Source organism: Ailuropoda melanoleuca, chromosome 7, assembly GCF_002007445.2.
Source record: "Ailuropoda melanoleuca isolate Jingjing chromosome 7, ASM200744v2, whole genome shotgun sequence".
Lineage (NCBI taxonomy): Eukaryota > Metazoa > Chordata > Mammalia > Carnivora > Ursidae > Ailuropoda > Ailuropoda melanoleuca.
In genome coordinates this window covers 137429210-137456424 of record NC_048224.1, presented here as the reverse complement: position 1 = coordinate 137456424, position 27215 = coordinate 137429210, and the positions used below count along the sequence as shown (strand labels likewise).

General features: G+C 41.6%; 1 protein-coding gene across 1 annotated transcript in view; it reads right to left on the bottom strand.

Moving 5' to 3' along the window:
- MYO16 (myosin XVI) overlaps window positions 1–27215 on the bottom strand; it is a 484344-nt gene that overhangs the window by 326320 nt on the left and 130809 nt on the right. The window contains 2 exon segments of the mRNA XM_034665464.1: window positions 3111–3186; window positions 16854–16979. Coding sequence (XP_034521355.1) covers window positions 3111–3186; window positions 16854–16979 — 202 coding nt within the window.

Genomic DNA, 27215 nt, shown 5'->3' with positions numbered 1-27215 from the left:
TGGGTTACCATGAAACTTGTAGTACGCATTTTACAACCATCCATTTGTAGATGTACAAATAAATTAACAGTTGCATTATGAAAACAGGTGAGTCTAGCCTCTGTGATCCGTTTTTTCAATCTGAAACATAATTATATTTCCTTATATATGTTAAGAGTGACATCTGAATATACTTGGGCAGCGATATAGATGTGCATTAATCAAATTAATTCAATTAACAATTGAAACTGGAAGTCAAAAAATCCACCTTAATAGCAATTAGGAACCTAATAGACATAACTGCTCCTTTTCAATCCTCATGACTAAAGTGCATGACCACCTGTGTCTACAAATTTGAGTTATGTGGCTGGATGGGCTGGATGAGTTCATTCAGCCACCACAAGAAGATGTTTATGCCAAGATTTTATCACCATTTGCTCTAGGTTAAATCATATCTACATAACGAGGAGGAGGTCCCTCAGCTTCCTCACCTTGGGTGATTATTTCTTTTTTTTTTTTTAAGATTTTATTTATTTATTAGACAGAGATAGACAGCCAGTGAGAGAGGGACACAGCAGGGGAGAGGGAGAGGAAGAAGCAGGCTCACAGCGGAGGAGCCTGATGTGGGGCTCGATCTCATAATGCCGGGATCACGCCCTGAGCCGAAGGCAGACGCTTAATGACTGCGCTACCCAGGTGCCCCTTGGGCGATTATTTCTGTCCTACTTAACAACTATACCCCCAACTGCTTTTGTCCCCCAGATGATTTTTTCTGGATCCACTCCAAATTCAAGGAACACAAAAGAGCAAGAATAGAATATAATACTGATGATGATTTTCATTTGCTCAGTCATAATATGGGTGTCTACTTTCCTGTTCTCCGTGCTATTATTTTATCTGGTTCGTTCTTCTCGCTGTTGGGTTAGATGTTGTTACCTCCTGCATTTACTTGAAACTCTCACTGCACTACAGCTCTTTGTTCCCTTGTATGTGAAAGGAGTGTTTTCCTTCAATCAACGAGTGGTTATTGAGGGTCTCCTATCTGCCCATCACTGTGTCTCTCTTGACCAACAAGGCATGGAAAATGGGTTACAGTGGTGGTAGACTTGGCAAGGCAAACACGGGCCAATTGTCTAAGACAGTCATCCTGTCCTGAGGCAGCCAGGGCTGAGGCTAGACCAGACATTTAGTCACGCCCTGGGCTCTAGGACTGTGGGTTGCCTCGGGTGTCCATCTGGGCACACTTAGGTCTAAAAATATTAGACTAAAAGGCAGAAGTGTGACACATGGGAGTCCCTGAGGTCAAGGGCCAATCATATATTCTCTTCTCTGGGAAAGAAGCCAGGGATATGAACTTGACAAATGTGATCTGTTAGAACTACAGTAAATAAAGGATGTGACATATTTCACAACAAATACATCAAGCAAATAGAAAAAGCCCACAAATTCCTATTTGCTCTTTTAATGTTTATCATTGGACACGCTTTTGTTGTTAATACTAAGGTTACTACATTATCATTAACATTAGCCTGATTCCAAAGTTTGAAACTATAACACTAGCTAAGAGTTTCATTTGTTAAATCTTCAGTTTACTTTAGCAGATAAGATGAATAAGCATTAAACAATATTTAACTCCAAAAAAATAGGAAATAGAGCAAATCTTTCATCCTCTCTTCAGCTGGAGGTTTATCATGTAATCATATAACTGTGAGTACATCCAATGAGAAATCTCTGGCATAAAGTGCTTTTAAATTAGACGTATAGTAAAAAGAATAACTAGAATTAAGGTATTTAGTTCAATTATTAACTTCAAAATTTTAATATTTTATTACTTATGCTACACTTTTCTGTTATTTAGAGTGTTCATTTTTAATATACAAAACACTTATTAGTAAATGTGCTGTCAAATTGTAAAAGCTAGAAAATGGATGCAGCATCCATGTTTTTTTTTTTTAAAGATTTACCTATTTATTTGACAGAGAGAGAGAGACAGCCAGAAAGAGAGGGAACACAAGCAGGGGGAGTGGGAGGGGAAGAAGCAGGCTCACAGCAGAGGAGCCTGATGTGGGGCTCGATCCCAGAACGCCAGGATCACACCCTGAGCCCAAGGCAGACACTTAACTACTGAGCCACCCAGGCACCCCAGCATCCATATTTTTAAATCAGTATATGAATATTACGAAAGAACAGAGCTAAAAAGAACTCAAGAAATGTTCAAAAGATACTTATCAAAAATAGTACATTAAATTAAGATTTTCAAAGTTCTAAATTAGCTCGAAGATGTCAATCTCAATTCCTTGCAGTATACCTATCTGCACAGAAAAAAAAATTATCAGTATTTAAAATTAGCCTGATGAGCAAACTGAGGGTTGCTGGCGTGGAGGGGAGTGGTGGGATAGGGTGGCTGGGTGATGACACTGGGGAGGGTATGTGTTGCGGTGAGCACTGTGTAGGCTGTTAAGACTGTACCCCTGAAACAAATAATATGTTGTATGTTATTAATAAAAAAATAATAACATAAAATGGAAGAAAATTAAAATGAAAAAAAGGAAAAGAAAAGAAAAATAAAATAACCATGATGGGGGCGCCTGGGTGGCACAGCGGTTAAGCGTCTGCCTTCGGCTCAGGGCGTGATCCCAGCGTTATGGGATCGAGCCCCACATCAGGCTCCTCCGCTATGAACCTGCTTCTTCCTCTCCCACTCCCCCTGCTTGTGTTCCCTCTCTTGCTGGCTGTCTCTATCTCTGTCAAATAAATAAATAAAATCTTAAAAAAAAATAACCGTGATGAACAAGTATGCATTTGAAACAACAATACACTAGTTAAATAACAGCAAAAATATATTTGAAATTAATTGACATGGGAGGAATCACTACCCAGGAAGCTGAAAGCCCCAAAAGGAAACTGCAGGCAAGTACAAGGGCCCCCCATGATCGGAACCACCCCGCACCGCCATCTTGTGCAGGAGGGGGCATGGGAGTTTGGGAGCAGTGCTTGAAGGAGCACCTGCACAGAGCTGCTCAGGGGAGGCCGACTCGCTGGGCGGCTACGTTAATGATGGACCAATAAGCTCCGGTAGGACAGGAAGGAGCCAGTAACTTCTCAACGGTCCCAGGACGCTCATAACCTACCTGAGGGCTTCTCTTCGTTGCAGTTCAGAAGGTTCGGATTTGCCTGATGCGTCAGAAGCAGCTTCACCAGGTTGGTCTGAAACAGTAAAGTTCACTGAAATGAGATTCATCAGGGAGTGGTACACGGGGGTGGTCCCCAGGGCGCTTCCAGCCTGCCGGAGAGAGAGAGCATGAACCTATCCCACCCTAAATGCTTGTACTCTCTCCACTCCCAGTTTTCATAGTTCCTTTTAAAAAATGACAGACAGTCCAACCAAAAATTACTTATCAAAGGAGGAATAAATTGCTTGGGATTTGAAAAGGCTCACTTAACACCTTTCAGGTGTATCTTAGGGCATCTTGTGGGAGGAATTACATGTTCTATGTGTTTTGTTTAAATTTAGCGACTCATTAACATCTCACTGGTCCTGTCCAGTCACTGCAGCCGCACAGACAACATGAACTAAAGCCACAGGGGAGTTGGAAAACTTAAATCCTGAGCTGGAAGAAGAAAGCAACTTGATGAGAGATTACTATATTTTTTAAATCTTACTATAAAATATAAATGCAAAGAGTATGTATAATGTACATGAACCCCTGAAAGAACAGTAATGAAATAATTTCCAGTGTATCCAACTTTTTTTAAAGATTTATTTATTTATTTTAGAGAGAGAGAGCACAGAGGGGACAAGCAGAAGGAGAGGGAGCGAGAGAACCCCAAGCAGACTCCCTGCTGAGCACAGAGCCCAATGTGGAGCTCGATCTCAGGGTGCAGAGATCATGACCTGAGCAGAAATCAAGAGTCAGGACACTCAACTGACTAAGCCACCCAGGCTCCTCCCAACTTTTTAAAATAGGCCATTCCTGGTCTCTTTCTGTGTTTCTTACCAAAATTATCCCTCTCCCTATTTCACAGAGTTGACCACTCTCATGAATTTTGGGCTATTACTATGATTTCTTTACGTGTGTAACCCTTATGTACAGAAGTACCCCCAAACAACATCTTGCCCAGTTTTATCTGCTTGAGACGTTTAGAGAAGTGGAATCCTAGTGTGTACACTCACTGAAGCCTTGCTTTCATGACTTAACCCTGCACCCTTGACAATCATCAAAGGTGATGGATCGAAACAAGATTTATTCATTTTCTTGGCTGCACATAATTGCACTGTACAAATATTTCACAATTTACCTGCCTTCCTCACTGGGCATTCAAGCCATTTCCAGTCATTTGTTTTTACAAATAACGTTGCTACAAATATTCTCCTCTATCTTTCTTGGAGCAATCGAGCAAGGATCTCTTCAGGACAGACGCACGTAGGACTGGAATTGCTGGGATAAAGATTTGGATACCATCAAAGTGGCTTAGGTAGCTCCAACTGTTTTCCAAAGAGCTCAAATGTACACCCCTATCCCCAATAAGAGTTCCTGTTGCTCCACATTCTATTTAATAATTTTGTTTTTGTGCATTTACATATCGCTAGATTCACATTCTCTCCAACATTTGATATTGACATTTAAAAAATTTTAGCTATCATACTGAGAATGAAGTAATATTTCAGTCTAGTTTAACTTATTTCTGTGATGACAAAGGACACCGAACACGTTTCCATGTGTTTAGGGGCCCCTCCTAGACTTTCCTTGGTGAAGGGTCTGTTCGAGACTTCTTCGCCCACTTGTTACTGGAGTGTTTATCTTTGTATAGTGATCTGTGTTCTTTATACGTTCTAGATACATTTATCAGATATTTCTATTACAAATATTTCCTCCCGTTCTATGGCTTGCCTATTCATATTCTTTTTCTTTTTTTTTTAAGATTTTATTTATTTGTTTGACAGAGAGACAGCCAGTGAGAGAGGGAACACAAGCAGGGGGAGTGGGAGAGGAAGAAGCAGGGCTCCCAACGGAGGAGCCCGATGCGGGGCTCGATCCCATAACGCCGGGGTCACGCCCTGAGCTGAAGGCAGAGACTTAAGGACTGAGCCACCCAGGAACCCCGCCTATTCATATTCTTGAAAATGTTTTTTTAAGAACAGAAGGATATTTTAACTTTGTTTTGCTTTTGTGAAAGTGCAACATCTGTATTTTTTCCTCGAGCGGTCTGCACTCTTTATGTTCCAAATAACTTTGTCCACTCCAAGGCCATGACAATGTCATACTATATTTTCTCCTAAAGGCTTTATAATTTTAACTTTTTTTAAGATTTTATTTATTTATTTGACAGATAGAGACAGCCAGCAAAAGAGGGAACACAAGCAGGGGGAGTGGGAGAGGAAGAAGCAAGCTCATAGCAGAGGAGCCTGATGTGGGGCTCTATCCCATAATGCCGGGATCATGCCCTGAGCCGAAGGCAGATGCTTAACTGCTGTGCCACCCAGGTGCCCCTAATTTTAACTTTTAAACTTACAGTCCATCTTAAGTGAGTTTTCACAAATGACAGAGAAAAGCTCAAAATTATTTTGGCCCACCACCCATTTTTTTTTCAGCAATATTTGCTGAAAAGACTTTTTTTTTTCTCTTACTGAATTGCTTTGGTACCTTTGTAGAAAATTAATTGACTATATATGTCCTTGACCATTTCGTTGATCTATTTGTCTATCCTTACTGCATTCCCTAACTACTTTGATTAGTATAGCTTGTAGCCAGTATTGAAATCTTATAAGTGAAAGACTTATAGTAAATCTTGAAATAAGTCTGTAATTTTCTTATTTTTTCAAGATAATTTTGTCTATTTAGGTACTTTATATGTCTATATAAATTTTAGAATGAACTTTTCAGTTTCTGAAAAAAAGGATTTAGGGTTTTGAGTGGAATTGCTTTAAATGGATGCGATAATAATTTTATAAAGTTTTTAAAAATATCACAAATTTAGTGGTTTAAATGAAAAAAAATATTATATTACAATGCTATAGGTCAGCAGTCTGACACAGGTCTCACTGGGTTAAAATTGGGGTGTTAGCAGCACCTCTGTTCCCTCTGGCTCTTGGGGCAAATCTGTTTCTTGCCTTTTCCAGCATCTAGTAGCAACTCCCATTCCTTGGCATGTGGCCCCTTCCTTCATCTTCAAGCGAAAGATGTTGCAGGTGTCTGCTCATTTTGCATAGCCACACCCCCACTTTTGCATAGCCACACCACCCAAGAACCTGAAGCTAGGAATGGTTCTCTGCTTTTCAGAATCCACGTGATAAGACTGGGCCCACCTGGGTAATCCAGGAAAATCTTCCCATCTCAAAATCCATAAGCAATCACAGTTGCAAAGTTCTTTTGTCTTTTCAGGGAACAAACATATTGACAGGTTTTGAGGTTCAGGGTGCGGACATCTCTGGGGGCCACACTATTCAGCTTTCCATAGATATCTTCAAAATATTCACTGTCAAAACACATGATTATAGCTAACTCCTCCATTTATTTGGGTTTTCTTTAATTCCTCACTGCCGTGTTCCATAGTTTTCGGTGTAGAAATCTTTTGTTAGAATATTTTGTTAAGTATATTGTTATATATTTTAAGTCTTTAATGCCACTGTAAACAACTTGATAAATGCACTTAATGGGTCTAGTCTTTCCATTTTTTGCTGATTCCTTTGGCATTCTTATCCTCCTTTCTCCTTTCCCAACTTTGTCCTTTGTTTCTATTTCTTGCTTTATTATACTGATAAGAACGAGATTGGCTTTTCCAATCTTGGGTTTTTGCTTTTGTAACGTGCTGTGGTTCTCCCCTCATGCAAAACTTTGCATCCAGGCACACTGAGGCATCTCCCCACCCACCAATGATTGTTCTGGTTGGTATTCTCATTAAAAATTAATTAGATCTTAAATAGTCTTCTCACTGTTAGCTTTCCCAAAGCCCATTCGAAATCGGTGTTTGGTTTTGCAGAACATGGATTATATCAGTAACATTTAAATTGTGTTACAGTGCTTATATGAAGAAGTTTATTTTTATTTCCAAATACAGAGTTTACTAAAGAAAGAGAGATTCTCTTGAAATCTGAAAGACTGAGAGATAAAATATATAGAGCTGATTCCCAGGACATTGAAATAGGTACAGGAAAGAGTTTTGTTTTATATTAAAGATGAGAGCGATGTGCTTGTGTTTAAACCACATGAAAGAGAAGAAAGCTGGACAGCTGGAGGGAGAGAAGGACAAAGGAAGGAAAGGAAGAAGAAAAGGAAAAAAAAAGCCAAAAATGAGTTAAGATTGCCTTTCGTTTTCCCAAATTTGAAAGAATAGTAATAAACCTAAGTGCTCTCGTATCTTTGGCAAAATGTCAGACACCTAACAATTATTTTGCATTTCTAAATTCAGTTCAGTATGTCCAGGCCTCCAAAGAGAAACAGGTGCCATCTCTCAGCAAACCACTTCTCTCCGCAACTTCAACTGGAACCAGGAAGCATTTCAGTAATAAAAGCAAAATGTTTCCTACATGAAAATCTTTAGCAATAAAAGCAACCCCATTTTATTTCAGGCCCATAAAAAGAGGCATTCATATGTGGAAGGAGGATGCTTCTCTCCTTTGGGGAATTCCTTTCTTTTTTGAGAGTCAGTTTTTCCCATGTGCTTCTAATCAGAAATTGGGGAGCCATGTCACAGAGCTAAGCTAAACAGGCCCGTGCGAATTCAATTACTCTCCTCCGGAACACTGGCTTTACCCTTGCGAAAGACTGTGAGGTAAATTGCTTCAAATGCGAATAGGTCGCGTGTGTAACCCACTAAGAATTCATCACCACTAGTACAACAACGTTATAATCACCAAAGGCTCCAGAGGATAAGGTGACCGTGTGTGTGTTGGGGGTGCTGAGTATGGAAAAGGAAACCCTGCAGGCTAATTGAAAATGTACTTAAGCGGAAATTTAAATCCACACAAGCTTCACTGGATATGGACTTTATTCATTCCTTGGAGAGTTGTCCTTCAGTTTGGATGAATTTAGCAAAATTAAGTCCTCGATGGTCATTTAAATTACCTCTTTAAAGAGCTGAACAATGGCAATGAGTTTTTGGACGTAGCTGATTTCTAGTTGAGACGCTAGAAGAGACCGGTTCACTTAATCTAATAAGAAACTGGAGCGCTAAAGGTCCCAGAACTCACAATGTGCAGGTCTTCCTCACTGTGCAAGCTCTGCATTGTAATGCGTAAATGCCTCCAACTCGGAACCCCTGAAGGATTTCAGATGTAAAATACAAAACCATCTAACAAATTGCTAATATTACCCCTATTTGTGGCCCAACTGTGATTTCACATTAAACCCAAGAGTTCTGCCTCCATCCCTGAGAACACAGGCTCTCCAATCCTACCAGGATCTGCGGGTCTTTCCAGAGATCCCTCCTCCTGCCCAGGTGGCAGCCTCCTTCTCCTGCATCCCCTTCTGGTCAGACTCCTTGATGACCTCTTATGCTACCCACCAGCTGTCGCCTGTGCTGCTCACCCCTGGCTGGACTCCCTTGGCCCACAGCCGCTTCTCTGGGGCGCCGGGGACAGATGTGTGTACGTGGGGACCGTCCCTCCCACTGGCCAGCCAGTGCGCCTGTGGGCTTGTTGGCTCGCAGTGCAGGTGCAGCCCTAGTCGGCTGGACCAACAGGCACCTGCCACTCTAGGGAACACGCGGGCTCCCTCGCTGGAGAACAGAACCACGGGTCCTGGGTCGGACCCTGTGCTGAGAAAGTAAGGGCGTTGTCCACGCGCTCAGTGGTCACAGACTGGAGGGGAGTGCGGACACAGGAAGGCGCAGTTGTAGCCCGCTGCAACAAGTGACATGGTACGGAGACACAGGGGCCACATCGGATGCACGGGGGAGCGTCCTCACCGGAATTCGGGAAGCTGGGAGAGGCAGCCACTGAAGTGGCATCTCCGTGTGGTCCTCCATGTAAGACTGAACCACATAAAAATATCAGGAAGAGCAAAGAACACGGGAGGAGGCACATGGTGGCATCGTCCAGAAAGTGGAAGTGAGTATGGCTACCTGCGCCACCTGATGGGGGAGGCCGGGGAATGAAGCTGGAGAAGGAAGCGGAAGCCCAGGTGCACGGGGCTGGCAAACGGTGTTATGCAGTGCATGTTTCCTGTCCCCAGCAGTGCAAGGGATGTTGTGTAGAGACACTGTGATGACACCTGTGTTGACAAAGCAGAAGGAGTGGGGGAGGGGCAGGTGGGTGGGTGGATCCCAGGTAGGGATGCTGCCTGAACCGGTGGAATCTCAAGGCCTCCAGGCTTTATTAGGTACTGGAAGATCAGGGAGGGGTAGGAGGAAGGGCGATGCCTAGTGTTGTGGTGAGTCAATGACACAGCTGAGCAAGGAGCTGACCATTCCATTTGCACAGGAGAGCAGCTGGAGGGGAGGCTGGCAGAGATCACCCACTGGGCTGTGGTTCTCAGGGGTCCTCAAGGTGACAGGGAAACAAGAGGCAGCTTTGGGAGCCATGAGCATGCAGGGGGCTGGGGGCTGTAGGGTAGACATTCCCTAAAGACATGTAGACACTGAGAAGAGAGGGAACCCGTACAGAGAGCTGAGTCTGTCAATGCTGCTGGTTCAGACAGGTGGCAGGAAAACCACAGAGTGTCTTTATGTTTTCCCAAAAACAAAGAAGAATAAAAACAAAAAACAAAAACCCTCTGAAGATTTCTCAATTCTTATGAACTCAAAATGCTTTTGAGAATACAAACAACTCCTTTGAGCAGCAAGATATGTGCGTGGTGTGACACAAAATACTTTTGAAGGGAAGGGAATTTAGGTTTTAGCATTTGTAGAGTTACTTTCCTATCTCCTGTTGTAGTGTGACCAATCCTATTAAAAACACTAAAATTATGTACAAGGCCAGAATCAGATTTTATTTTATGTACGACTCATGAAAGAATTGTGAAACCAAAAGACATTGGTCACATAAATTATTCAGTTCCCAGTTTCAGACAAGAGCAAGGATCTCCTTTTTCTCACTAGAAAGTTAACATATTTATAAAGGGAAGTGTGAAAATAAATATGCCATCCCAGTATAAATGTCAACAAAAAAAACTGTTATTAATTATGAACTACCTTCCCCATAAAGGTATTTATATTTCTAAGGTATTTATAAGAAACTGAAATTGCTATGAATGTCGCCAAAAATGCCATTAGTCTTTTAAAATGTTCAAAATCATTAGCCATCAGGGAAATTCAAATCAATACCACACTGAGATACCACCTTACGCCAGTTAGAATGGCCAAAAATTGACAAGGCAAGAAACAACAATTGTTGGAGAGGATGTGGAGAAAGGGGATCCCTCCTACATTGTTGGTGGGAATGAAAGTTGGTACAGCCACTCTGGAAAACAGTGTGGAGGTCCCTTAAAAAGTTAAAAATTGAACTACCCTATGACCCAGCCATTGCACTACTGGGTGTTTACCCCAAAGATACAGACGTAGTAAAGAGAAGGGCCATATGCACCCCAATGTTCATAGCTGCATTGTCCACAATAGCCAAATCATGGAAGGAGCCGAGATGCCCTTCAACAGATGACTGGATTAAGAAGCTGTGGTCCATATATACAATGGAATATTACTCAGCTATCAGAAAGAACGAATTCTCAACATTTGCTGCAACATGGACGGCACTGGAGGAGATAATGCTAAGTGAAATAAGTCAAGCAGAGAAAGACAATTATCATATGATTTCTCTCATCTATGGAACATAAGAACTAGGAAGATCGGTAGGGAAAGAAAGGGATAAAGAAAGGGGGGTAATCAGAAGGGGGAATGAAGCATGAGAGACTATGGACTCTGAGAAACAAACTGAGGGCTTCAGAGGGGAGGGGGGCGGGGGACTGGGATAGGCTGGTGATGGGTAGTTAAGGAGGGCACGTATTGCATGGTGCACTGGGTGTTATACGCAACTAATGAAACATCAAACTTTACATCAAAAAAATGTAAATAATCTTTAAAACAGACTTTAAAAAATTCAAACCATAGTCTAGACCCCAGTTATGACAGTTATATCAAGTACCTATTGTCTACACTGGAACATAATGTAATAAAATGTTAATTAAATTTTTAAAAAATGTTAGCATTTCTAAAGCTTCTTTTTTTCTAAACTGAGATATATTTATTTATGGTAAATTTCTTCAGAGAGTTATAAATCACCCATGCATATATCTTGATGTTCAGATAAAACCTATTTCTAAATTATTATTTCCAAAATGAATACTAAATGGCATATTTACAGGTGAATAATTTTTAAATATGATTCTATATATCATATGGTATTTTCCTGACAAAATAATCGAGATACAAGTGATTCAAAATCTATTAACATAAATCTCTTAGTTGTCTTTTTAGTCTGAGAACTTAGTTGAAGAACACCGTTGTGGTTTTTGTGTCGTATATTCTAACAGAAAAGCCCCCCTGCCTCTCCATATTAGGGCTTTGCTTTGAGTTTTTGGTTTATGGATCTGTCCTCTCGATTCCTTTGGTTACTCTGTGGACACAGAGCACAGAGGGCAAGCAAACAGTCCTCGCTACTTGGAGCTTACATTCTGGTGGAGACCCCACCTGATTGGGCATAATGGAGCAAAATGGAAAAGACACATGTGATCTTCGGATCTCTCCTTGGTACTAAAATGTTTAAGGATTTAGAAAATACCGAGCTGATGGCTAGTCATTTTCTAGAGAAGCGGAGGATAAAGGTGACATTCGTTTTTATATCTGCCTCATTTGAACACTATAAATGGCCATTTCTGGAAAACTTTGTGTCGGATATCTGTCTGTACAAATCTAGCAACCGGATCAACTGACCAGGACACACGCCAAGTGATATCCAACACACGTCTCACACATTCCCCTTCATCATTGCCCAGAATCTCCTGAGCTATGTAAAAATCCCCCCTTTTAACAGAGGTTGACAGTTCACGCTGACTGAGAACCCTGGGGCCAGACTCTGTGGAAGAAGAGTTAGTGAGGCTTGTCAGGTTTACATGGCCAGACAGTTCAGAACCAGGGAGCAGGCCATGTTCCTCAGAACAAAGCTGGCATCCTCACTTGGTTGGGCAGAATGAAATACAGGTGTTCGTGTAGGAAAGTGTCTGGGAAACACAAGAAAGGATAAAAAATACAGACATCATTTTTTAAAAGATGGGGTTAAATATTTTTCAGCTGCTTTTGAAAGAATAAATAGAGCAACTGGAAAGGGTTTCTTTATTCACTGATCATTAATAAATGATGAGTGTTAGAAATACAACTGGCACACTGGAGAGGTAGTTACAAAAACATCAATCTTAATTACTCTGCATCTTGCAAAATAAACATAGTTTTGGGTCCCATTTCCCATTAAGTTCGGAACTCTTTCTCTAGGCTGAAAACATAGATTCCGAAAACCCAAAGTTTGAAAAATTGTTCAAACTTCCTAGTTCTTATGTTCCATAGATGAGAGAAACCATATTTGGCAGGTAATGGGGTGAGAGCACTGCTATGCCTGAGTTCTCCCTGTCTTATTCATCAGCCACTCCTGCATCCTGCGACCTGTGTGTGACAGGGATCTCCAGGAAGCTGTAGGAAGGAGGTGGCCATCGTCCTGGGCTTCCATTCCATACATCACCAAAGCACAGCAGGGACTGTGCTCGGTATATATGTCAATCATTATTTTTTTGTTAAATGGAGCTGTGCAAATTAAAATTATTAAAAATCTATTTTCATGGGGTGCCTGGGTGGCTGGGTCGGTTAAGTGTCTGCCTTCAGTGCCGGTCATGATCTCGGGGTCCTGGGATCAAGTCCCATGTCACGCTCCCTGCTCAGCAGGAACTCTGCTTCTCCCTCTGCCTCTGCCCCTCCCCCTACTTGCGCGAGTGACCACACACGCTTTTTCTCTCTAAAATAAATAAATAAAGCCTTGTAAGAAAATCTACCATCATTACTAAAACCAAACTCCAATTTTTTTAACCATATAGCCAACCTGTTTCATTAGTTTAATATATTCATTAGTCTTGTGTCATGGTTCTATAAAATAGGTCTCTTTACACGATACAAATTTTCTCAGACCCTGATCCTGTTTTTTAACACTTGTCGTATAATAAAGCGCAACTGCAGGCACTTTAAAAATGTAGTTTCTTGGGTAGACCTTCCCATTTCTGCAGGGTAGTGTTTTCTGTGGACCCCTGAACGGTCAATTCCTTATCTGCATACAGAACTCTTGGCCTCTGACGAGGCAGGCACACTACTGAGAAAAGGATCAGAAGCTGCATCTGATCACCTGAGGGATGTAATTTCTGAAAGCCATTCCTTCTTGCTGCCTTAATCGCACAGCTTTCAAGAAGTGGAACAGAAATGTCTAGATGTTCTTTCAAAATGTGAGTCAGGAAGAACCAGTCACACTGAGACACGTTCCACATGCAGAATCAAAGATCCCAGTAGACACTTTACAATGGAAGTTTTATAAACCCATCTTCGTTTCTCTTCTGTCTGAAGATGGGTTTCATGTGAAAATAATCATAAATTAACTTCCTTTCATCACTCTCTATTAAGCTTCAGGAGGCTTTCAGAAGTCAGTAATTCTTTTGAAACAGAGCAGTTGTTCTAAAACATACCAACTCAGACTGGTTCTTTCTGATCCTCCCTGCTAATTACCATAAACCCAAGAAGAACTCTGAAGAGGGAAGGAGGAAGGTAAACTGGCTCAAGACCTGCAGAAGGGAGGAACCACAGGCAGGAACCCCACCCAATCGAAGGCTAGCCCAGACCCGGTGTTTCCCAGCCCAACTGAGGGACAGAAGACGGCCTGGGTGGAGGCGTCCCTCCCACATTCCAGCTGTGTCCCTCGGACAACATCAGGTGAGTCCAGCACCACGATCCACTAACACCAAGTGCCAGGGCAAGCACCCTTCTTCCACTGAGCTGAGACTCCTCTCCCTGATGAGAGGCAAGGGCAGCTGGGAGGCAGCACCTGCAAGAGGGAGCATACCCCAACAGGCCCCCAGCCCTGAAAGTCATTTGTCCCTGTGGAGATTCCCCCCACCTCACCCTGAGACAAGGGGTAGTCTGGCTTGGAAAAACTACTTACATCCCTTTGGGGACACTAGAAGAAGCAGTGAGGACCCCGGGGGCACAGGATAGGCCAAGTAGACCAAAATGACATCTCAAAGGGTTTGAAAATTAAACTGTTAGCAGAACCACAACCCATTGGAGTAGACCAAGCCCTGCATATCAAACGTTAATAGGCTGACTAAAATAGAAGATTTATACAGGACCAAGATTCTCCTAACATAATAGCTGAAGTCTCCAAAATGCAATTAAAAAACACTTGTCATACCAAGATAAGGAAATCACAACTTGAATGAGAAAAGATGATGAACTGACAACAAGATGAATCATGCCGTTACCACATGACGATGAGGGTAAAGCAGCTCTCATAAGAATGCTTCAACAAGCAACTACAAATCATCTTGAAACAAATGAAAAAATACGAAATCCCATCAAATGGAAGTTACAATAAAAACCAAATGGAAATCACAGAACCAAAAAATACAATAACAAATAAAATACACTGACTCATACCAAATATTTCATTTGATCTGCAACCATATAAAACAAAAACCACACACTGGCTTCTGATAAAAATTATGTAAATGTCTAATAACAGCAATAGTGACACATTTAGTGCAAGGCATGTCTTTTTTTTTAAAGAATTTATTTATTTGAGACAGAGAGAGGGAGAGAGTGAGCATAAGCAAGAGGAGGGACAGAGGGAGAGGGAGAAGCAGACTCCCCACTGAGCAGGAAGCCGGACTTGGGGCGCAATCCTAGGATCCCAGGATCATGACCTGAGCCAAAGGCAGATGCTTAACCAACTGATCCACACAGGCACACCCCCCAAACCCGGGGCACATCTTTAAAAAACTTTGTTAAATCTAGTCCTATTCAGCCAGAGTATGTTATCTTATGAAAGTTGGTTAAAAGGAACCAATTTGGTATTCTTTGAAATGAACCCAATCTGAAATCTAAAAAGTCCAATCAGAAAAAGAGAAAAAAAATGGGTAAAATGATAGCCTTAATTCACTGAGTTGTGGTAAGTAGCATTCTGCCACATTTTACCAAGCTCTCACTCACTTGCAGATTTAGCTCCTTCCAGAGGGAGCCCTGACTATAATGAGCACGTTCTGATAATTCACTGATCACCATTCCTCCTGCACAGGCCAACAGGCTGTATTCGAGGAAGCTGCACCTGCTTCTGTGTTTGCTTCTCTACTTTTTACTAACGACAAAACCTCTCACCCACCGTCTTCCAGGGTGCTAGAAATGCAACATTGATGTGCTTGTGGGGTACTGAGATTATTATTATTATTATTTTTAAAGATTTTATTTATTTATTTGACAGAGAGAGAGGGACAGCCAGCGAGAGAGGGAACACAAGCAGGGNCGATGTGCTTGTGGGGTACTGAGATTATTATTATTTTTTTAAAGATTTTATTTATTTATTTGACAGAGAGAGAGGGACAGCCAGCGAGAGAGGGAACACAAGCAGGGGGAGTGGGAGAGGAAGAAGCAGGCTCCCAGTGGAAGAGCCTGATGTGGGGCTCGATCCCAGAACGCCGGAATCACACCCTGAGCCGAAGGCAGACGCTTAATGACTGAGCCACCCAGGCGCCCCGGGGTACTGAGATTATTGATCCCACAATACCCTTGTGATCTACTGGGGGACCCAGGGGCCTGGGGCCTATGACTTCAGCTACCTACAGCCTCCTCCCCTTAACCCACCTATTTACTTACACAAACATTTACTTGCTAAACGCAGAGTTTGGGGGACTTAATAAAGAGACTGTTAGAAATATTTATTGAACAAATGAATCTTTTCATGAAGAAAATGTCAAAGCAAATAATGTTTTTATTATGTTGAAAGGCTTTCCCTAAGCAATGTGCTTTTACTACAATGCGCGAAATGCAAATAGTTTCAATTATTTCAACAACAGCAGTACTCAGATTTTATGATGGATATTTTGCAAACCAGTTAGTACCTAAGAGACTTAACTTACTATGAACCTAAGGAGCATGACTGTTACCCCAGGCTAATGTTTAAGAATCAACAAGTTTAACCTAAATCTCCGTATCTACTAACAATGAATTCTTCCAAAACAGAACTACTCAGGCTTTCTCCAGCACAAAACACTGTGTGTGTATAAGTAGATTTCAAAACTGATCAGTTATCATGAACACTGCTGTCAGAGTCACCCACATAAAATCATCTAAAAGTCATTTTACTNCCACAGAAAATCCTCTAAAAGTCATTTTACTTCTTCCTGATGGTACCTGCTGAGAAAGTAATTTGTGCGATAGTAACTCAAGTTGTATTAGCTATGACGAAAAATCAGTTCAGAGGGAAAAAAATCTGCTATTCATTCTTCATTCGTTAAGGGGAAATATAATTTATAGCGAAAAACTAAAACGTGAGTAGAATTCTGCTTTACTTCTACTAACTATAGAGAACAAATAGAATTATCAATGATTCATGAAATTATAAGCCATTAGAAGGGCTAGGTAATGTTATAAGCCCATTCTATGAAAAATGTTTCTGATTCTGTCTTATTTCTCCTACGATTTTGACTCAGATATGAAGAATCCCGAGGACTGTGTGTTTTATGTATCCTTTCAAAAGACAATGTTTTCTTTCAACCATAAAAATATTTGTTTACAAATAGGGTGCCATTAAAAGTCAAATTTCATTCTGACTAGTACACAATTTGAAATTAAAAAATTAAGTATGAAATGATGCATTAATTATAGAATGATTTTTAAAATAATTTAGGAGATCACTTTACCTGGCCATACTTTGCTGCCAAATGGAGTGGGGTCCAGTATTGATTATCTGCTATATTCAGGTCCCCACCGTGTTCCAGGAGAAGAGACACCACCTCCTTGTAACCACTCGCACACGCCATATGTAACTGCAGGGAAGAAATATTTTGTTATATAACTTAAAAAAAAAGCAGTGACATCAAAACAATTTATTTGGCACTTTAAAGACAGCTAATAAAATATCAAGTCTAAAATACCTTTAAAAAAGGAACATACATGCAGCTTTATTTATTTGATATAAGTGGACATCATCCTTCTATGAACAAAGGCTTAAGTATTGTTTTTCTTCTGACCCTGAAAATGTGCACTTTTTCATATAATTCCCATTCCCCTCTTTAGTGTCATTTTACCATAATATTTTAAATACAAAATGCAGTAATTGAATGCTTTACCACTTCTTGCCCAAAAGTCAAACATGTGGTGACTGGCTCTGAAATTCTAGCCCTGTACTTGGAGTGACCAGAGGAGATTCGAGGACACATATGACAACAGGAAATGTGACCATCTTGATGCTTAGGAATAGGAAAAAGGGGCAGCCACACTGGAAAGGATGAGTTAGTCCTGACAGACCTTAAAATGATTATGTAGCTCTCATTTGGACGTGCTCCCAGTTCAGTCCATGGATGCAATCTGAGGTTTAGGAATGAGGACTCAGGAGCTACGACGAGGGAATCGGGGTTTGGACAACGATTCAGACTTTTCGGTTAGGGTAATTCCTGTTTCCAATGCAGCAGCTTTGATTTGTAAGTAAACTATCATCACACGCCCAATTTAAATTAGGTTATTAAGTAACTACATCATTGAATTCATGAGCATAATAATAAGAAATTATAAGGAAGGAAAAAGAAAAAGAATAAAAAAGTAGTAAAACCAGTGATTTCTTCTCGGTCTTGGAGCATGGAATTTTGTAGCTTTCTGTTTTTATTACAAAGATAAAATCACAATAAAGTCAAAGGACTTATTAAATACACATACATATATATTAATAAAATTCAGCAAAAACATTTGCTTTTCTATCTTTGGACTTAATTATGCTCTTCAATGCACAGCGTGTACTTACATGCTTATTTCCCACACTTAACGACANAAGAAAAAGAATATAAAAATAGTAAAACCAGTGATTTCTTCTCGGTCTTGGAGCATGGAATTTTGTAGCTTTCTGTTTTTATTACAAAGATAAAATCACAATAAAGTCAAAGGACTTATTAAATACACATACATATATATTAATAAAATTCAGCAAAAACATTTGCTTTTCTATCTTTGGACTTAATTATGCTCTTCAATGCACAGCGTGTACTTACATGCTTATTTCCCACACTTAACGACACCAAAGGAACAAATACATTTATTCATTTTAAGGCATAAACTTTAAGAGATTAAGTTTCACATCAACCTTCCCATACTTTGTTATACCTAGAATTCACCACATTAATATTCTAGCAAACAGTCCCAAGAATAAAATATTCACAAGTATTTTAGAGAAATATAATTTTATATACTTGTTCTCTTGGAAAACCAATCTTTCACCTGCCCCTAAATTTATTCTACATTACTTGAATAATCAGTTGATTCGAGGTTACTCTGAACTGTGAGCATGAACATCAGGATATGAGAAGGATTTTCCACTTTTAATATAAAACTGCACCCAGAACTGCCCATTTGCTGCTTAGCACCTGATACTAACGAAGTCAAGTTCACTTGTCATTAAGGATGAACTCCTTAATGAGTAGATTTGCTTTCCACGGGGCAAAAACTGGGTTCTCCCATTTCAAACTCGGCCCTGCTCCCAGCCTGCCATCTCAGACACTGCTCTCAAGGAAAATACTAGAAGGAAAGTCTTGGCTCACTTGGTAGAAAAACTATCCAAAGCATGAGTTCTCAGTGACATCGCTGGAGGCAGACAAATTTAATCCGAGGCAATCTCAAAACGAAGGCAAAAACCCCTGCCTTTGAGTATTTCCACTTCCTTACAAGAGATAACAGAATTTTAAAAATTCATCATAGTAAAATATTAAGAGCTTAGAGCCTTTACCTTGATGCTTCCAGCAATCAACTTCTGAATCCATAAGCACGACTTCCGATTCCCCAGGGGGCTGTTCTCATCACTAAGTCAGAGCTTAAAAAATGTCTGTTTTCTGACGTGGAAGTTATACCCCCCCTCGTCCTGCCTATTGCTGCAAGAGGAGGGTGCCAAGATGGGAAAGTGTTTACTACTGTGCTGTCTTAGAAGACTCCTCTCCTGCTATTTTATGGGGTCTTAGGAGAAACACAAAGGCGGCTGCTGTTTCTGTAAAGGAGTAGCAGCAGCTTCTGAGAAGGACGACTGCAAAAGAACGGTCCTGGGAAAATATGGCAGGTTGGAAATCACCGATTCAGGTACAAGGCAGGTCAAGGTCTCAGAGCCGCTTCACAAACGCTGCCCATAAAAATTATCCATTGTTCCTTCTAGTCTGTTCAGCCTGTGATGCCAACAGCTGCATCCTGGTGTTGCAGAAGCAAAAGCTGGGGATGAGTTAATTTAAGCCAGTGGCGCAGGGGAGCCTGGCCCCTGTGGCCTGAACCACGTTCTTTGCATTCGCCAGCACGGCCAGTCTGAAACGGCAAAGCGGAGTGGGCACCCGAGTCATCCAGGCCACCAGGTAACAATCACAACACTGGCGCTCCTGTAAACCACCCCTTCTTCCTGTAAACCACCCCTTCCCCAGCATTCTTATCTTATATTAAAACGTTTGTCTCTGAAAGATGCCCACCACTTACACAGGTGCGTCAGCCTGGCCCCAGCCCACAACCCACGGAGGCACAGCCCCGTGTAGCCTCCTCATATGGATCAAAACCATCACTGGGTCCTGCTACCTTAAGATATGAAGACACACAAGGGTCTTGGACCCCAGTTAGAAGTCTTCAGCAGTGCGATCGTCTCTGGATCAGCCTCGTCCTCACGCAGGTGGTGTGCGAGGCTGGGGTCGAGACAGAGAGCATGATAAACCAACAAAGTCACCCCCGTGAAGTGATGGAGCCCAGCCTGAGAACTGTCACCTCTTCACCACGGTGTTCTTCCTCTAACGGACGGTTTCAGGACAGCACGGCACACAGTCCCAGGGGGCAATTGGCATCCACCTGACTGATTATAGGCATTTGCCGTATTTTTTATTTTATAGAAGATTGTGTGGTTGATAATCACTGTATTTGTCTGATTATTTCCTCCCGACACATTCCCAAAAATACAGTTGTATTGTATTGTATTGTATTCTACAATAGCGAACATTTTTTCAATGTATTCACATACACTGAGTTCCGCAATGTTGGTGCAATTCCCACCCCATCCAGCGGAGGGACTATTCTCATAGACCCTTAACTTCTGGTCTTCGCTACTATGTATTTCTAAAATGACTATAAATAAATTCAATGTACTTAATTTCTAAAAATGGGTCTCTTCTAATATATTTGTAGGGTACTTGTATTTTCTTTTGTCTATTGACTCTATTGTTCTACTGAGAGATAGTGATCTTTTTCATTCATTTCTATGAATGTTGCGTATTTTAAAACTCTTAACACTTTGAAAGACCTGTTGCAAACATCACTCCTGGTTTATTATCTGCCTCTTAATTTTGCTCATTATTTGATGCACAAATGTTCATTTTAATTTTTGTCCTAGTCCATGATCTCAGTATTTCCCTTTGTGCCTTCTCCCCCTATGTGTATATTGAAAGGGCTTTCACCACCCAGAATTAACTCCTTTTTATTTTAACAGGGAAACTGGGGGTTCATTGTTAAGTCATTTACTCAGTCTTCTATATGTGAATCTCATTTTTAAAAAGAATCTGTGTGTGAAATTTAAAATATATTCCCACTGGATGTGGTCTTACTTAAGGTCTGTAACCACTGCCACTCTAAAGCTGGACGGTCACTCTGAGGCTAATGACAAATTTAGATGAAATTATGTTAGGAGTAAATGAAAATCAATCTTGAGGAATAGCTATTCAGACACCTACAGGAATTAGTCCAGATTTGAACCAATAACTTCAAATTTTCTCCAATTCTAGTTTTCTATCAGAATATTAATAGAAGATGTTTCCTATCATAGTTCTGACTGAGTATGAAGATAATACATATCACATCTCAAAGTGAGACCATATAGACATTTGAAAATAGTTATCCAAAAAATGCCTAAATCACTTTTTTTTAAATGTTTTATCTCTACACGCACACCCAATGTGGGGCTTGAACTTACAACCCCGAGATCGGGAGTCGCGTGTTCTACTGACTGAGCCAGCCAAGCGCCCCAGCCTAGATTCCTTTTGACCTCTACCTCTAGACTGAGGGCATAATAGCTCCAAATGAGAGATAAACTGGGACTGAACACATGGGAAATTTTTGTGTGGTTGTGGGGCCTGGGTTCCTCCCTCATTCAAGTCAGAAGAGCTTGGCTTCAGTGGCCACCGACAGAAGCTAGGTGTCCTTGGGGTTTGGGCGGAGTCACCGTTACTGGTTTTGATTCCTGACTAGGAAAAGTAAAGGGCAAGAGACAGGCTGGCTCTCTGCTTTCGTTGGCGGGGAAGGCGAGTCACGGACACACTGGCATCCGCCCTCACTCATGAGTTCGCAGGGGCAGAGACAAACACGGGGAGGTTTTTCTGGGGACAAGCCATGTTCGTGTTCAGTTCTGTTTCAGGGGGATCCCTGAGGAGCAAGCACGGCTCAGCAGAGCAAGGCTGGGGTACTCCGGATCTCCCCAGAGCAGAGGCAGGTGGGAAGGACCCCCTGGAAATTCCCAGTGATGGGGGTGAGGAGGTGGTGTCTGAGGAACCCCGCATCCTCACAAGGGAAGGGGTCAGCTTCTCACCTGGAGAGCAGGACATCCTCTCAAGGAAGGTCAAGTCAAAGCCTTCCAGCTCCCATTGTGTCTCCTCCTGCCCGTCTGTCTCCCCCCTCCTCTCCCGCCACGTCAGTGACACGGAAGAGGAGGCAGTGGCGGGAGGGGAAACAGATGACCGGGGCCACCCTCCCTTCCACGGACTCCCTAGCCTGATATGACACTACGCCAGCAGCAAGTTCAAGATTTCACTGAGATCAGGGTCCTCAGCCCCCGAGCCCACCAGCCCCTGCAGGATCGATGGAGAGATTCGGGGCATTTATAAACTCGGGTGGGAAAATGGTCACTTTTATTTCTTTTCCTAACCCCAAATGAAATGTAGCCAATTCTTTGATGGTGAACCTAGGCTACACACCTACGATGCTATCATCGAAAGAATTATGTTCCTATCCCATTGTTGCCATAGCAGATATCTCCAAATATCCCCCAAATTCAAATCTACTCTAAACTCATGGTAATGATCACATCCGGTACTCAGTGCCTTCATAAAGAAGCACATGCCGTACCTGCCGCAAATTTAATTTTAATATTAGGATTATAATGTTCCTTACGACTGGCTTTCTTGGTAATTCTAGGCACCGCTTTTATTACACTAAAAACACAATTTTGACAAGGCGTCCACGGCTACACCCGAGGATTAGAGGGTAATATGGCATAAAAAAGATCAGTGAACCCTGACTTCACGCAAGCTGGGACTTTACATGGTTATATAGGACCAGGCATTCTCATCTCTAAACTGAGGCTACGCGTTGTGATATAAAGTAACCATAAAATGGCCAGGAAGCTGATGGCATTGGCGAAGTCTCCGTCCAAAGTAAGGAATGAACCAGTGCTACTGAACTATCAAAGGGAGACAAAAACAAAATCGCTTGACGTTTGCATCTCATGAATAATTCTTTTCCAACAAACCAAGTAAATGTGTCCCAAGGCCAGATGTTATATATCAAATTCTGTGACAAAAGAGTAAAGAACCGGCATCTTTATAATGGATCTGAAAGTCATTACGGTCAAATTTTCAAAGAGCATCTATGCGCTGGAACTCAGGAACACATTTCCATATGCTCTGCAGAGGCTGTTTTTGGGGGGTGGGAACTGTATCCTTTTTGAGGCTTTGTTTTCTTCTAAGAAGACTGTCTGTGTAAACCAAGAGATCCTTTTAGAAGAGCTACATTATGTTTGGTTATTTTATTTTGCATATTCTAACAGAGGAAAAGAAGGCAACATACTGGAAGTGTAGCAGCATTGAGCCTTTTGTTGATAGCTTTATCTTTTTTTGCACAATTTAACAGTGTGGGAAATGATGCCTAATTTTAAACCGTAACTGGCATCCCAACTCAGGAGATCCGTGGACAAGTGTCTTCTCNGAGCGTCTTCTCAGTTTTCCTACCAACAATAGACAGGAACACACAATCCAGAGGCCAGCTCACGGTGGCAGTCATTAACCTGGCAGACTTACCAACTCAGACGTAAGAATCGACCCAAAACGCCAGTTGCTAAATGCTGTGCTCTTCAAGGGACAACTTCCTAGCTTTCCGATCACGGTTACTTCCCTTATAAAAAGCTCAGAGATGATCATATAGTTATTACACAACAATTATTTGCAATGTTTATGCTCTCTGCTCGATAGAAAAAAGTCACAAAGAATGTCGAAACTGAAGATGATTGAACATGATAGTGATTTATTGCTCTGTATTGATTCTTTCAACAGCTTCGCTACTGAAGTAGGTAGGTCCTTTTGTTCAGCGGTATTTGAAACACTCATGCTATTCTTATTCAGCGGTGATTTTTTAAAAAAGAAATATAAAGCGTAATGTCTTCTGCCAAACAGAGAAATAAAGATCTATTGGGTTTCTAGGCTAGGCATTAGTGCATTCCATGTGTTCAAAGAAACGTTACCCACTCCGGTCTGGATTTCGAGCCTCCCACTTCACTGAAACTGCTCTCGCTGAGAAGACCAACAACCTCCATGTTACTAAGTCCAATGGCCAATGCACCATCTCCAGTCACTTGGCCTCTCAGTGGTATCTGAAAGTCCACCCCTTCCTCACCCTCCTCCTCCTCGTCACACTTCCTTCTCTTGGCTCCTGTGACATCTCATCCTTTTGGTTTTCCTCCTACCTTGGGAGTTCCTCCCTCCAGTCTCATTTCTGGATCGTTCTCTTCTTTGTAGGCTCCATGGGTTGTCTCAAATTCTCTTTCCTTCTGTATCAAATCTGTGATATCATCCAAGGTCAAGGCTTTCAATGTCATGTATATGGTAGTGTTCCCAAACTTGAGTATGCAGCCCAGACAGCTCCTGGATTCCAGACTCCAGTATCCAACCACAAACTCAACATCTCCATGAAGTTGGCTCATGTTGCCCAAACTGTCCCTGCTCTCAGCCTTCTCTTCTCATTGGATGTCAATTCCATCACTCTAGTTGTTCAAGCTAAAAGTACTTGGAGTCATTCTGACTCATCCTTTCTCTCCCATCACTTGGCCATCAGGAAGTCCCAGGGATCTTCTTTCCACACAGATGGAAGTCAGTCACTTCCCACCCCCTCAGCTTCCTGTACCTTCATCTGAGCCACGCCGCCAACTGCTCTGTTACTAGAAAAGCCTCTTACCCGACCTCTCAGCTTCAGCCCTGCCCTTTGACAGTCTATCCTTAACAGAGCTGTCAGAGCAAGTGATGGTTTTAGAACTGAAGTAGGACTGTGTCTCACTCTCTTTCAGAGCCCTCCAACACATTCCCATCACACTCAGTAACTACAAAGTCTTCACACATGTGCACAGATCCTGCGTGATCTGGGACAGCTATCTCCCTCCTTCCCTTTATTCTGCTTAGCCTCATACAGGCCTCTGTGCTGTTTCGAAATCACAACACACCCACCCCTGCCTCAGGGCCTTTGCACCTACCACTGTTCAGCCTGGAATGCTCTTATGCACACCTGCGGTGTGTGCAGACCTCTCCCAGATCATTACTCAAAATTCCTTGTCAGTGAGACCTTAACCTGTGTGCCTCCAAATTGCCAACAACACACCCAGCACCGCCCTGTCTTGTTTTTTATTTTCTCCTTTGTGTTTATCATTATTAATATGCTATCTATTTAGCTCATTTATATTGTATATTATGTATCTTCCCCAGTGAAATGTGAGCCCACAACAAAAAGACTTTTGTGGTTTTATTCATTATTACTTTGTTCACAGGATGTGGTTAATTAATACTTCCTCAATAGATTGGACTATTTTTCCATTTGAATGTGTGATTTTTCAAAAAATTCTAAACACGCTTTGTTTTCTTTGCTTACAACTTGGCATCATGTTTTTTAATAGTCTTTTGAAATTGATATTCCAAAGTCCAAAATCAGTATATAGGAAGATTATTCTATCTAGAGGTCTCAAGGTGCTTAATTTGCATTTAATAAATCTAAAATTGTATCAGGTCTCACACCACTTTTATCCATTTAGACAAGTCACTTCTCTCATCACTGTATTCAACCTCACGCCTTATTTTTTCCATGGTAGAAATTGAATCACTGGTTCCAGACACTTCTATGCATCCCATGTTTCAAGAGTCATACTCCCGTCTGCTAGTTTAATTTCTCTCAATTTTTTCCCCGAGCTTCAATACATTTAGTCCCACCACAATTAACTAACTTCAACACCAGCATGCCCAGTTCAAGTACGTTTTATGGGTCAATAGTCCAAATGTTTCTTATTTTCATGATGAGACATTACGCTTATATTAGAATTAATCCAATTTAACTGTACTGTTTTTACATTCCTGCAACTGTGCCTGATAGCTATAAAAAAAAGTAATGACGTGATTTTGCTTGGATTTAGAAACTCATTCACCAGAGCAACCCATAATTGGTTTTCCTTAAAATTAAAATGAAAACATTCTCCTATAAGTTCCATTTCAAACATCAGACTGCCAAAGCAATCCACAAAAATTATTCTAAGTGTTTAAACATACATGGAAGGAAGAAAATCTATCAACCTAGAAGCCCTGGTTTTCTCTGAGCAGTGACATACACGATCTCTGTTTTCCTCTTTGCATACCTAGGTGTTTTCAAGATTTTTACAATAAATATGTAGTACTTTTACGATCAGAAAAGACATTTTTACAAGTTAATTGTATCTAATTCTGTGCAGTAGAAATCAACCGAAATTCTCTATTTAAGCAACTTACCAGAGTTACTCCTTCATCATTTTTCTCGTCGACATTTCCACCACCTGATAAGAAGTGTTTGACATCCGTTAGCATGCTCAACGGTCTCTGGAGTTTCATCTGGCGCAGCGAGGTCAGATCCACTCCTACGGGGAAAACAGCCTTTCAAACAGAAGGTAGAGATGCTTTTCAGCTGCTGGGGGGTCAACTCTCAGTTTTATCTTACTGTTCCTTCAACGCCTTCCTCTTTGAAGCCCCTCTTGCATTTTGAATTCTCATTCAAAGTCTGTATAATTGTTTTTCTCGGCATGCATTCTATTTTCAGTTAGGATACAGTCTTGAATAATTTTCCTCTTATTATATCCCAAAGATGTGATATGATGCCTTACCAATAGGAGGCTCTCATTGCATCTCTGTTTTAGTACATAAATCACCAAGGGGAACTGCCCAAAGTATTTTAAATTGTTTGAACTGAACTGAAGTGAGCTAAAAAATAGAGTTTTTGTTCTCTAGCATTTCCTGGCCAAAAGAGTGACTTCCAAAAGCAATTGTGGTATCCTGGAACAAAAAACTGCATCTGGTGGGAAAACTAGAAAAATCTGAATAAATCTATAGTTTGGAGAAGAGTATTGTAGCCATGCTAACTCGTAGCTTGGATCAACACAGCGAGGCTGTGGAAATTGTTGATGTGGGGGAACTGGGTGAAGGGTGCGTGGGAACCCCCTGTGCTATTTTCACAACGTTCCCATCTATCTCAAAAGCTTTCAAACCATAAAGAGATGCTCCAATCAAGCATTTCACGATGATTTGACGATTAGTGTTAATAAAGAGGAATTATTAGTGTTAATAAAGAGGAATCAGCTAAAACGGAGCGAGGAACCGGCTGTCAGACTTGACCACGGAGAGCTCAGGTCTGCTCGCTGCCCGTCCCTACCTCTGCACAGCCTTTATTTTAACCTGAGGTTTCATGATCGCGAATCCCCATGGTAGCTCATACTTTCCCATTGATGCATCCCATTCTCCGCACTGGTCCCTGGACCTAACAGGTGTTTACTGAGGGGGAATAATCACCCTATTCTCAGGGAAAGTCATGATGACGACGATGATGGTGTTTAACATCTGCCTCTGACAGAGCAGCTGCTATGAACCAGCTGCTCTTCTGAGCACTCACGCTCCCTCCCCCTCCCATCTGACTGAGTCCTCCCAGCAAACGCGGAGGTGGGAAGGACGCAGGGGACCAGAGCACCACCACCACCCACCCACGGGAGCAGTCTCCCTGGTCAAGGCCTTCTGCGG